This window comes from Psittacula echo, assembly GCF_963264785.1.
Source record: "Psittacula echo genome assembly, chromosome: 1".
NCBI classification, from domain to species: Eukaryota; Metazoa; Chordata; class Aves; order Psittaciformes; family Psittacidae; genus Psittacula; species Psittacula echo.
In genome coordinates this window covers 108,210,848-108,223,050 of record NC_137735.1, presented here as the reverse complement: position 1 = coordinate 108,223,050, position 12,203 = coordinate 108,210,848, and the positions used below count along the sequence as shown (strand labels likewise).

The window sequence follows — 12,203 nt, the reverse complement described above, 5'->3', positions numbered from 1 at the left end:
AGCGCTCGCCAGCAGTTGCAGTTTTCACTTGGTAACATACATGTTTTCTGTTATTCTTTCTCTTTTCTTCTCTTTTACTAAACTTGTGCACCTTTTATTTCTGTGTCTCTTGTAATGGGGACTGGTGCCATCCCACCTGTGCTACTTTTGGTAGAAAATGTCTTTTTGATACCTTGCATGTGGAATGCAGTTCGCACCCTGGCCTAGTTTTTCCCCAGTTCTTCTTTGGTTCTTCTTTTCCCATGGGCAGGGACACCCCACACTAAACCATGTCACCCAAGGCTCTGTCCAACCTGGCCTTGAACGCAGCCAAGGATGGAGCATTCACAACCTCCCTGGGCAACCCATTCCAGTGCCTCACCACCCTCTCAGTAAAGAATTTCTTCCTTATATCCAATCTAAACTTCCCCTGTTTAAGTTTGAACCCGTTACCCCTTGTCCTGTCACTACAGTCCCTGATGAATAGTCCCTCCCCAGCATCCTTGTAGGCCCCCTTCAGACACTGGAAGGCTGCTATGAGGTTTCCACGCAGCCTTCTCTTCTCCAGGCTGAACAGCCCCAACTTTCTCAGCCTATCTTCTGTTAGCCACTGTCCTCCTTTCATCTCCCAAATTTAAGCTACAGTTTTGCTGTGAGGAACAGGAATTTGAGCTAGCTCTTTCCTTCATTTATTTTTTTTCTTCCTAGCTGACACTGTTTATTCTCACAGATTAGCAGTTTGGTTTTTAATGTGAAAGTCTGCTAAAGGTCTTTCACTTGGCTGATTATTAAGTGTGTACACTTAATGTCTGTATTCAAAGGGAGAAGGTTCATAGCTATTAGAGCACAAGGAGCTTCTATGCTTGCTTTCCGTTTTGGATTCATGCCTGTGGACTCTGGAATTAAACATAATTTTAACTTTAATTTATTTTAGCTTTAACTCAAGATCACCTGAAAGTTTTTGTGTAGTCAATCCTTATCATTATTTTATAATTGCAAATAAATACTCTCTCACAATGTTAGCTGAATGTGGCAGCAAATTTGCAGAGGCTTTAGACTGTGAAGGCCGCTATACCTCCTTTGTATCACACGGTGGCAGAAAACGCCCGGCATATGTTCTTGTGCTGTATCGGAATGGTAAATCGTGTCAGATATTTCAGTCTGCAGCACTTTTATATGGAGTGTGTTACTTTGGAAAATTAAGTCTGTTTAATTGCCTGTGCAGGAAGAGCTTATTTTATAGCAAAGTAATATGCATTCATCCACAACTTGCAGAATGTGTATTAAGGGCATGTATAGGATTCGCTGAGGTATTACATCTGACAGTCAATATATGTATTTTATATATATATGTAATAGTGTAGAAAAGATATAGCTGGAATATGCATATAGGCATTTAGTTGTAATTAGGCTTTTGATTAAATATAAAGGCACAATTAAGAGTGACAGATACATTGACAGTTTTTGGCTAGAAAAACTCCTGAACTGATTTTTTTGTCAGACTTGATTCTTTCTAAAGATCTCAGTGACTGTCCTATTGAATCTTTGATCTGAACAATTTCTTATTCTCTCTCTCCCTCTTCCCCTGAATATATGTGCTTATCTGTGTGTTTACAGTATTTCTGTTGGTAACATGCTATATTAATGTACAAGAAAATTATTTTGTTTTAAGGAGAGGTGGTAAAATTTAGATGTTAGCCAAACAGCTAAGAATTAAATTTGGATTTTTTTTAGCCATGGTAATACATTTTAACTGTGTTTTGCCAACCTTCTCAGACTTTTTTTTCTGAATAATGATACTATTTCTGTGAACGTGTCTCTGAGCACATGAGCATGAGCAATTTGTTAAAGGCTTGCATATGAGAGACTTATATAAGATATAATAGAGAAAGGATGTTTTATGAAAATATAAAAGTAGATATTACAAGATCTGCTTGTATAACTGACTGGTATAGACATGAATGAGGTGCTTTGCGTATCACGTCTCCTATTGCACTGAATTGCTGTTTGTGTTAGAAGCCTTAGTTTTGCAGAATGCCTGAGCCAAGACGGGTTTAAACCAATCCTCTGTGCACTACTTTGGAAAATAAGACCATTAACTAATTACAGATATGAAGCTAATTATAGATTCCTCTTAAACAACTTGACCAGGGTGTTTGTCTGTTATCTCAACTAAATAAATGAAATAATCATTACGTAAAGTGATTGGATAGAGGGAAAAGAGAAAACACCCTCAATTACTGTCACTGTATCTTGAATATGGTTACACCTAGTTTAGCATAGTTTAGCATCCTTTCACAGTGGGTCTGTGAGGCCTCCAGTGTTATCCCAAAGTTGTGAGCTGAACACAGCAGCTTTCTGGCTTTATCATGATTCTGCTGCAGGACTTCGGGCAAATCCTTCTCTTTTCTCTTATTCAGCTTTGTTTCCTCTTTCGCTTTCTATCTGCCGTGATTACTGATAATTTAGACACTCCTGAGCAGGACTGTGTCTCCAATTTGCACATTTGCTCTGCTTGTAAGTTTTAGGATTCTATTGGCAATTGCAGACTGAGTTATGAAAACACAAAGAGCTTGCAATACGTGTGTTGCTGCCCTTAATATTTGCTGTGGGGACAAACAGGTACGTATCTCCTTGACGTGATAGAGGATGACGGCCAGCCTTGAAAAATTATTTTCTGCACACTAGTAAATCCCCATGTTTTCATTAAATTGCTTACTTAGGCTGCAGATTGAAGTCGGCATCATTGGAAGGGCTCCTGTAGACTACAGTGCAGTGCCACAGGCAGCTGTTTCCCATGTCTGTCTGTTACAACTTGTCATTTCGTTTCACAGTATGGAAGGTGCGAGAAGTGACAGGACTAAATAAGCACAGAGGGAACCGACTGTTTTATCTGGCCGTAGTAACAAACAAGCTGGGAGTGAAGTTAACTTCATGCGAAGCAGTTTAAATTATTTATTTTCAGTCCTAGAACTGTACTTAACATGTTGTTAAGGCAGAGCCATGTCACCAGGGTGACGTTAATTACCCCACTGGAAACACATTACGTTAGCTGGAGACAGTTGTTCGCACCTATCGTTCATGGCTCTGAGTAAAGCCACAGACTTCATAAATCTTGGCAAACAGTTTCCCCCTCCATGCATGGAAGTTCCTTCTTCATCCACCCACAGCTGCAAATGAGATCCTTACTTGCAGCAACAAAATATGAAGTTTGATGGTTGTGGGTTTCTTTTGGTGAGATGAGTGGTTGCGTGATTGATGTCTTCTCTGTTAGACGTGGTACATCTTAAAAATGTGGGGATCTTCATTCACTAATACACCAGTATAAGTGCATATGCTTACTGTTCCTGTAAGTGCTTTCCCACAACTCCCTTAATGATTCGGTTCCCACTCCTTAATTCATAGCAAGAGTGTTGTACCCTTCAGAACAGGAAATTACTGTGTCTAGGGTTTCCATTCTTTGCAAAGGCTTTGGCTTAAACATCCCTACTGAGAACTGGATGTGACTTGAGTAGCATTGGTATGGATGTGTGGTAACAAAAGTGAGGAATTGACTTTTTCCTCCATTCTCGTTCAGCATTGCAATGAGTTAAGGACTCCGAAATGACCCAGCTGAGGAGTGCTGGGAATATATCTACAAGTAAATAAGTGGTTGGCTACTTTGAGCTGCTACATTATGTTTTTCTAGATGCTCCCCTTCCATGGTTAATGCAGCTAGGGGTTCTACTGGGAGAGTGCATGTGTGCAGTGTTTGTTCATTATGGTGTGAGGCTGTGCTTGGTAACTTCTAGCTCTCTGTTTGTAGGTTAGGCCAAAGACCCTGATTCCAGACAGCCTCCCTGTCTCCCCGTGCAGAGACCAACCTTCCAAGCAGCCTCCTACCTTCCAGAAGGCAACTGTAGTCAGCATCAAAAACCCCAGCCCTGCCCTCCCGACTGCCAATAACACTGTCAGCCATGTACAGACGCCTAACAGCCAGTCACAAAGTGTCACCGAGCCTACTGCTATTTCATCACCTCTGAACAGTGCAGGTGTGGCATACGCCATCATTTCCACCTCCCCCAACAATGCAACTCCTATCAGCACCAGCGCGACTGTCTCTGTGGTCAACGATAGCATTAAAGTGCAACCACTCCTCATTAGTGCCGACAGCAAGGTAGGTTCTGCTTTTCATGGCATTATTTTTGGTTATCAGGCACAGCAATTACATTGCAGATGTAAGAAGAATATTCCCTTGGGAGTGCACAGCCCTGTGCAGGGTGGTGTCAGTGGTTCTTTTTGAAGAAAATAATGAGAAATCAAGGGGAAAATTCTTAGGGGGACACATGGGTGCTGGTAGACATCTATCTGTGTACAAGCATATTTTTTAGTGGGAACAAAATGCATCATTATGTAGCCTGACATTAATGGGACCATATGATCTTCCATTTCCTTAAACCAGTCCTCACTAATAATATCCCTGAATTCTGTGCAGCCTCAAATTTCCTATGGACTCCCTCTTCAATTACACAATGATACTAGTTATATTGACTGACCCCAGGGGAGCATATCAAATAATCAGGCATTCCCTTCTACACTTCCAGGGGAAGACTAAATGAAATGAGAGCTCAGGATTTCAAAACTGATCAGCAGATGAATCAGTAAGAAAAAAAAAAAACAAGTTCCGAATTACTTGTTTCTTCTTTGTACTGCTTTTCAGCTGTGAAATACAAGAACTTCACTACTTTTATACCAGAAACAAATTCAATAAAAGCTAACATACCCAGGAGACACTTACTATAATTTGCTACTAGATTCCTACTACTTTGGGTCTTGTTGGCAGCGCAGGTTCTTGTACAGTACTAAGAAAGAATATATGATGGCTTTTGAGGTAAATAAAAGCAGGCATCTCTTCTCCACTTCTCTAACATAATTTAATTTTCTCTTACTTAAATTGGATGCTGCTTAAGAAAACCATTCTTTTTTATGCTCTTGAATCTTCTAGAGTGACTGAATTGAGATAAAGTATCTAACAATTAAATACATTGATTGAAAGCTAACAGTGAAATAGATGGAAAAGGCCCAGTGTTCAAATCCAGTAACCTTCATCAGGAAGGTGAGCTTGGAAAGATCTTCCGTAGTCCTTCATGAAGCTTTGATTACGGATGTAAAGTCACATGTGTAGTTTTGAGGTCAGAAATTGTCCTTCATTCCTTTCAGCTTAATAGCTTCTGAGTTACATGCATCATGTAAATCTTCATGTGGTAGTTCAAATATGAGCAGCTGGATATACTAACATACATGCGTGTATAAGAGATCTGTGTTGTAATTCCAATGGCTTCTGAACCAGAATTATTTTTAATTTAAACCACATATAGTTTGTTTTGTTTATGCAAAACTGAACATCCACTGCTCATAACACATAAATGCTGAGGACTGAACTCTGTTCCCAGTTACATGAGTAGTACTGAGGAGTATCTTCTTTCCCATCCACATGTGTTTATTCTGAAAAACACTGGTATGACTGAAATTAGACTGTGGTTTTGAATGTGTGATAATACCATCTCTTCTACCTATATGCAAAATAAAATCAAAGGAAAGACCTTAAAATCACTGACAACATGAGTGCTAAAGCTAGGCTGAGTCAGCTTCAGAAGTTCTCTAAATAGAAAGTGTCCTAATTTTCAGAGGCACTGATCAAGTGGTTCCCTTAGGCTGCAGTAGGTTTATAATGCACCAATAAAAATTAATTTTTAAAAACTTAAGTATGGTTCTAGAAGCATAACCTAGGAATCCAGGTTTTTATATATATTTTTGGCTTGTGACTTGTATTTGTTTTCTGCAGGCATATCAAGTAGCCTTCAAAGAAGAATCAACGTTGCCAGGCAGAAAAATCCAGATTCATATAGTGAATTCTCTTATTTCTACATTGTCTTTTAGGTTATCATTATTCAGCCTCAAGTCCAAACCCAGACAGAAAATAAAGTGGAGACAAAGAAACCTCCTGAAGAGTCAGCTCAGGGACCCCCTGCTACCAAAAAGAAAAAGGAGGAAAATCCAGAGGTGAATTATTTATTTTTAAATAAGTGGGATGCAGTACAGTTAAGTTGTGGCAGCCAAGTCTGAACATTTTTCTGTGTGCATATTACATTACTGCATTTGTGCTCATGATTCTGCCGGCCATTTGTCTCTCTACCCTATCACTGCAATTGGGGTGATTTTCCTTCCGGTGACGTGCTCTGACAAATTTGGTTTGCATCAAAACTTCCAGTGTCACAAAATGTAAGATTTGTAGGTCTCATAGTGATCTAGTCACTTCATGTGGATATTGCTGAGTTTCTTTCCAAAGGTGTATACAAATTTCAGATACTTTCTTTTATGTTATCAAATATATATCATTGGGTTTACAGGTTGTGTATGAGGTTGAATTGAAAATTCATTCATAAGCTGAGCTTTTTACATCTTCTTTGTAATGAACACTGCAATTTTTATATTGCATTTAACAATACAGTTTCTTGCATTTACTGTGTATGTCTTCCCACGTGTACAGGGTTTTTTTCTAGCCTGAAATACATTAAAGACCTTCAAACTGAGTTAGAGAGCAGAAAGCAGGTTATAAGATTAAATCTCTTTCATGAATTGTATTTGTGATGTAAACTGAAAATATAAATCAGAAGTCCTTGTAGAAACAGGGTCTCTCTTTAACAGGCATTTTCATTTTTTACTAGATGTATTCACATTAGATTGTATGTACTTTTGCAGCAATTTGAGAAGTTACACAAACTGAATCTACTTCTGTTGTGGAAATGCTCAGCTATGTGAAATCTTAACCTTTCTAGTCTAATAAATGTACAGCACAAAAGCATCCTTGGAGCTGTAGTTTTAAGAGGATTATTACGATATAAAATTATAATGTTGCTTGAGGCATGTGGGTGGTCATTTGTTTTACCATTTTAAGAGGTTGGTATAGTTAAAGCTGTGTAAGGATAATAGTGGCTTTTAGCCTAAAATATCACAACTTTATGAAGAAGCTCCGCAGAACTGCGCTTAGGAAATCTCCCAGGTTTAAAATCTGACCCTCATATGAATCTCCATTGACACCGAATGATGGGGTTGTAGAGTCCTGTTTTGTTTAGGGAGGTATTTCCAAAAGATTATTTATTGTGTAGCACTTTATAGGCAGAAAGGGCTAGTAGATCCCACTTAAAAACAGAATGCTAGAAAAAACATAATTTTTCCTTTGCCTGTAACTGATTACCATAAAGAATATTGAAAGAATATTGAGCAAAAGCCTTCCTTAGAGGTGCAGGAAGAGGCCCTGGGACTGAGCACACTTTCTGGTGTAGCATTCATAGAGTTAATGAGCTTTTCATGAAATTGCTGACTAGAATATCCTGACTACCTTTTTGGTAACCAAGAATATTGTTCCTACCATGTATACTGGAGGTCTTGGCAAGCACAGTTTTCTGGGTAGAATGCTGAATGCTATGTCCTTAAGTATGGTGGTTCTTTTTTTTTTCATAGATTTGTTTCACAGCCTTAAATAGGTGTTGAGTTAATTTCTTTTGTTCTTTGAAAGTAAACTTTAGTTGATTATCATGTATTTATGCAGTTAGTGTAATTAGAACTAACAGCATAATTAGTGTAAACACATGTAATGACATAAATAGAACATGTAATTACAAAATGAAATGGTTTTATAAAAATCTTTGTTTTGCTTCATGAAAAGACATACTGTGCATTTCTAAAAGCACTCATGGCTTTTAAACAGATTATTAAGTTTAAGGCAAAGAGTAACAAAGATACCATGATATTTTTTAAAAGAAAATAAGCACTCTAGGCACTTCTCTCCACATTTTTATTTATCTTCAAAGCACAAAACTGAGGCAGGAGCTCCAGTATGGCTCTACATAAATGCTAGTCATGGCAGACTGGGATTTAACAGATTAAATTTAAAACTTAAAACAGATAAACCAGAAATAACCAGACTTACCAGTAGCCAGGAATACCATATGTAGTTACTGAGTGTACCTAAATGAACAGAAAAGACTGAGGATAATTACTGTATTTTTGTTCCTGGTTTGATCATTCTGTTGGGAAGCCATGAAGCTGATCCCGGACACAACTCCTGCAATAGGTATGCCTTTTGCACAAGACAGAGATATCTCCTTTCCCAAGTATGTCATCATTAAACTAAACCAAAGCTCCTCATGTCCGTTGTCTTACAGCCAGGATACCTGGATGGACGTGTGGCTATGCAGTGGCTTTCCCAGAAGCAGGATAGAGGGTCTCTGCCACCCAGGGTGTCCCACGTCCAGTGGTCAGAGCCCTGTCCTGGGATACGAGCTGGAAGAATTCAGTTCCCCCAGGGCTAAGGAGGATCTGGAGGAGTGAGTCACCCACTTCCTGCCATCAGCAGGGCTCTGCTGGGAATGAGGGTCAACAATTGCCTACTTAGTGATGGGTCTTCTCCCACCAGAGTGACTTCTGCAAAGGAATGAAGGGATTAATTCAGGGGAGCTAATCCTCTGGGGAGCAAGTGCCTGGGAGTTTGGGTTTTTTTAGTGGTTTTGGTTTTTTTCTTTAAAGAACCTGAGTACAGCACAGAAACAAACAGATTTCTTTTTCCCCAAGTGTTTCACTGTTAAGAATTTTTATATTAGTAAATTTTTATATTTCTGACAACATTTTCCAGGACATTCTAGCAGGTGTTATTTAAAAGAAAAAACTTTGCTATAAAAGCTGGGTATTTAGCTAACAGTGTTTTTAATCCCATGTAAGAAAGACAAGAGAGACACATTGCAATTATGAACTAAATACTAGTGTTTGGCCTGGACTGAAAATCTGGAGAAACTGAAGCCTCCATTTTGTAGATTCCTGTGCAGAGGAGAAATAGAAACAATACCAACTCTGCAATATTTGAAAGAAAAGCATTGCAGTGGAAGTAGTACTTTGAGTCGAATGTAGCGAGCTACACGAGTGTGAAATAGCAAAGCCCATAAAAACAAATCTACTGTTAATATAATAAGTTTATTAAAAAGAATACAGCTTCTACTGGGATTTTTTAAAAAGGAACCATCTTTCAAATATCTATAAAAGCTAACCCTTCCTGTGCTTAATAGTGAGATAATTATCACGTCCATTTATGAAGGCTCTTCATACGTTAAACAAGTATGCTGTCATTACATTTAATTAGATATGTATGCAGATGATTTTATCATGAAGAGAGGAAATTGTTTAGCAAATATTCCAGTACTCAAATAATTTCAGTTTAGATGTCAGAAAATGTATGTTCCCCCTACAGTTTAATCTTCGGGTAATACAGGCGTTCTGCGCTCCATTGGGATAATACAATTGCACATTAACCGTTCCAACTTTCTGATTCTATACCTGAATGTTATTACTTTTCCTCAGAGTGCTGAGATGCATCCTGCCACAAACTTACTTTTTGGTGGGAGTGAGGTGAAGCTTGTAATTCTACTCAGTTGGCTAATTTTCTTCTCAGAACTGCACAGTGGATATCGGATCAAATATTCATCTTTCCCTTCAGGTGTGGAGCCCCCACTGTGTCTATCTGGTGGTTTAGACATGTAAGGAGTGAACATTATTGAAATCAAGGTCTGACATGCAAATGAACACATGTGCTTGCCATTACCACTGCTACGGAAGGCGGAAATATAGCGTGAATATAGCTAAATTGCCAGTGATGAGATTCTACATCACCATTTTTTTAATCTGCAGGGAGAGTTACATGCCAGAAAACTGTGGAAAGAAAATATTCCTTTCTTACGAGGCTGTTAGTTCACCTGTTTGACAAAGATATTTTCACAGATACAAGAGGGGTATAAATGAGCAATCCTGACCCTCAGACTTTGAAGAAATCACCCCATAGCTAGATCTTTTAATCTATCAAATGAGGGTGTGCTTGCTTTCACAATTCCACTGCATTAAAGTCAGAACTGCAGAGGAAATGATAGTTCTAGTGACTTACTAGTTCATTTAATCCTGAAATGAAATGAAAAGTTGAATCATTAGGCTTTTCACAAAACGAGAAGGTTCAAACTAATTTTGACTTGGAAGCATTGAAACATCTTTTCCTGACACTTCTTTGGATGAAACAGAATGTTTTGACCTTCTGCTGCTTAAGCACTGTATTTTAGTTTGACTTAAATATACAGATTTTATTTGTGGTGAGTATGATAATTGCATCTTTTTTAATTGTTTCGTTAGAGTTGGATTGTGGGCTTTGCTTCCTTGGATTTTCTAATAGCTTGGGGTTTATAGTCAAATTGTCTCTCATGTGAAATTGCACCTCATGAAGATGCCACTTGGGTAACATGATCCAACACATTGTTCAGCACAGCGGAAGAGGAAGAGATCCCCAAGGCCCCAGAGTACCACAGGTGTGACTCAAAACTGAGCTCAGTTCAGTTTGTGCTTGAAACAACACAGCAGAATTTCAGTTTTCCATCAAAAAGATGGAATAAAAGCTTCAGCAAAACTTTTTCTGAAAAGTTTCCCAATGAAAAATCACTGACAGAAAATTTGAGATCTGCTCCAGTACTTCTCCTATTACTGCATTGGTATGTTCTGAAGATTTGTTAGTATGAAGATGTGTTTTGTATATATATAGTGTACAAGAGTTCTGAGTAATATTTTTGATCAGATTCCTCACTGCAAAGTGAGTTCACCAGTGCAGCAGGAGATGTTTGTTTGCTTCCCGTTGAGGGGAAACACTGGATCAGTGTACCAGTGTACCTCTTCATGATTCATGCACATGATATTCTTTCTGTAACTTGGGAAGAGAAATTTCTGGAAGTTTTTTTTGGGGGAAGGGACTTTCAATATGCTTCAGATGTTTTGTAAAGTTCAGTGGAAGTGTATCATATCTTGTTTTACTTCATGCAGCTTGCTCTCATCCAATAAAAGCAGTGCCATTTTCAGATAGTAATAATAATACACAATTACTTCTCCAAAGAGTGGAGTAACAATGCAGGTAGCAGCATGAAATTGAATTGATTGAATTGACTGGATTTTGATCATGCACTGTATAAAATCAGTAGTCATACAGCATTCGCTTCATAAGTGTCTGAACTGCTGAAGTTCATATAGCCATACAAGTAGGCTGTAACTGGCCAGGCATATCTGAAGCAAATCTTCAATTAAAGTTCTTCATATTACAATGCATTTAAATAAGATACATTTCTAAAAGGCCTTTGCTGGGTTTGTGCTATCAATGCTAGATTTATTTATTTACTTACTTCTTCCATGATTGTTGTAGTAGAAAGTCTAACCCCTGTTTATTTTTTCTTTAGAAAATTGCCTTCATGGTAGCATTAGGACTGGTTACAACGGAACATTTGGAAGGTAAGATGTCTTATGTTGTTTTACACTTCCATTTCTGAGTGAAATCTTTCCTGTTGGCTGTTCTGCAGCCAAGAGGAACTGGTGATTCTGTCCTCTGAAGGGCAGTGAAAGATCAGGTGAAATGTTATCTATGCAAATTGTGCTTCTCAACCTCAAAATAATGGGTGACCTTACTTGCTCTGCCTCCCATCCCATTGCACAGCTCAAGTGGCTTGAGAACTGGTTCTGCAGCCAGCACCACAGGTTTGGCATAAGGAGGCATTTGGGCTTACTCAGTCATCATGGTCCTTTAGAGGATGTTAACAGCTGGAGGACAATAGCGAAGCAAAAAGCTTGCAAAGGCTATGACCAGCGCTGATCTGGTTGAAGAATCAGTGAGGTTCAAAAATGTTTATCCTTATCTTCTGTATTAAGCATGTTCTCTCCTCTTTTCCCATGTGGGATGGCATTTCATTTTTTAAGTAAGTTAATCATCTGTCATCTCTAGAGTTCCACAGAATAATGTGTAAAATAGCCCCAATTTAGCCAAAAAATAAACTTCTAGTCTCATCCTGCTTTTGTGTGAGTTGCTAAGCATGCCTTCCTAAGCTTCTGAATATGAGATCAAACAAGTATTGCACATAAACTAAATGCAGTATTGCATAGGATTCAATTTACTTTCCCAGCCTTCCAAAAATACCTTGCAAGACTTGACAGATCTGTACCTTTCTTTGCCTCAGCTTTGTCTTTCTGAAAGCATAGACGAGAAGGATAAAAAGAGTTTGTTCAGCAAATTTGGCATGTAGTGTGAGTTGAGTTGGGGGTTTCTTGCCAGAGTGGGTTAGTTCTCATAGTTAGCTTTTTTTTACGAAAAAGTCTACATCCTGATGTATATGTCA

General features: G+C 38.5%; 1 protein-coding gene across 3 annotated transcripts in view; it reads left to right on the top strand.

Annotated features, from left to right (window-relative positions):
• PHF21B (PHD finger protein 21B) overlaps window positions 1–12,203 on the top strand; it is a gene marked incomplete at its 3' end in the record, with an annotated part of 163,380 nt that overhangs the window by 133,811 nt on the left and 17,366 nt on the right. For all 3 annotated transcript variants that reach the window (XM_080628822.1, XM_080628821.1, XM_080628820.1), the window contains 3 exons: window positions 3,785–4,135; window positions 5,899–6,021; window positions 11,274–11,325. In XM_080628822.1, coding sequence (XP_080484948.1) covers window positions 3,785–4,135; window positions 5,899–6,021; window positions 11,274–11,325 — 526 coding nt within the window. The remainder of the gene's footprint in view (window positions 1–3,784; window positions 4,136–5,898; window positions 6,022–11,273; window positions 11,326–12,203) is intronic.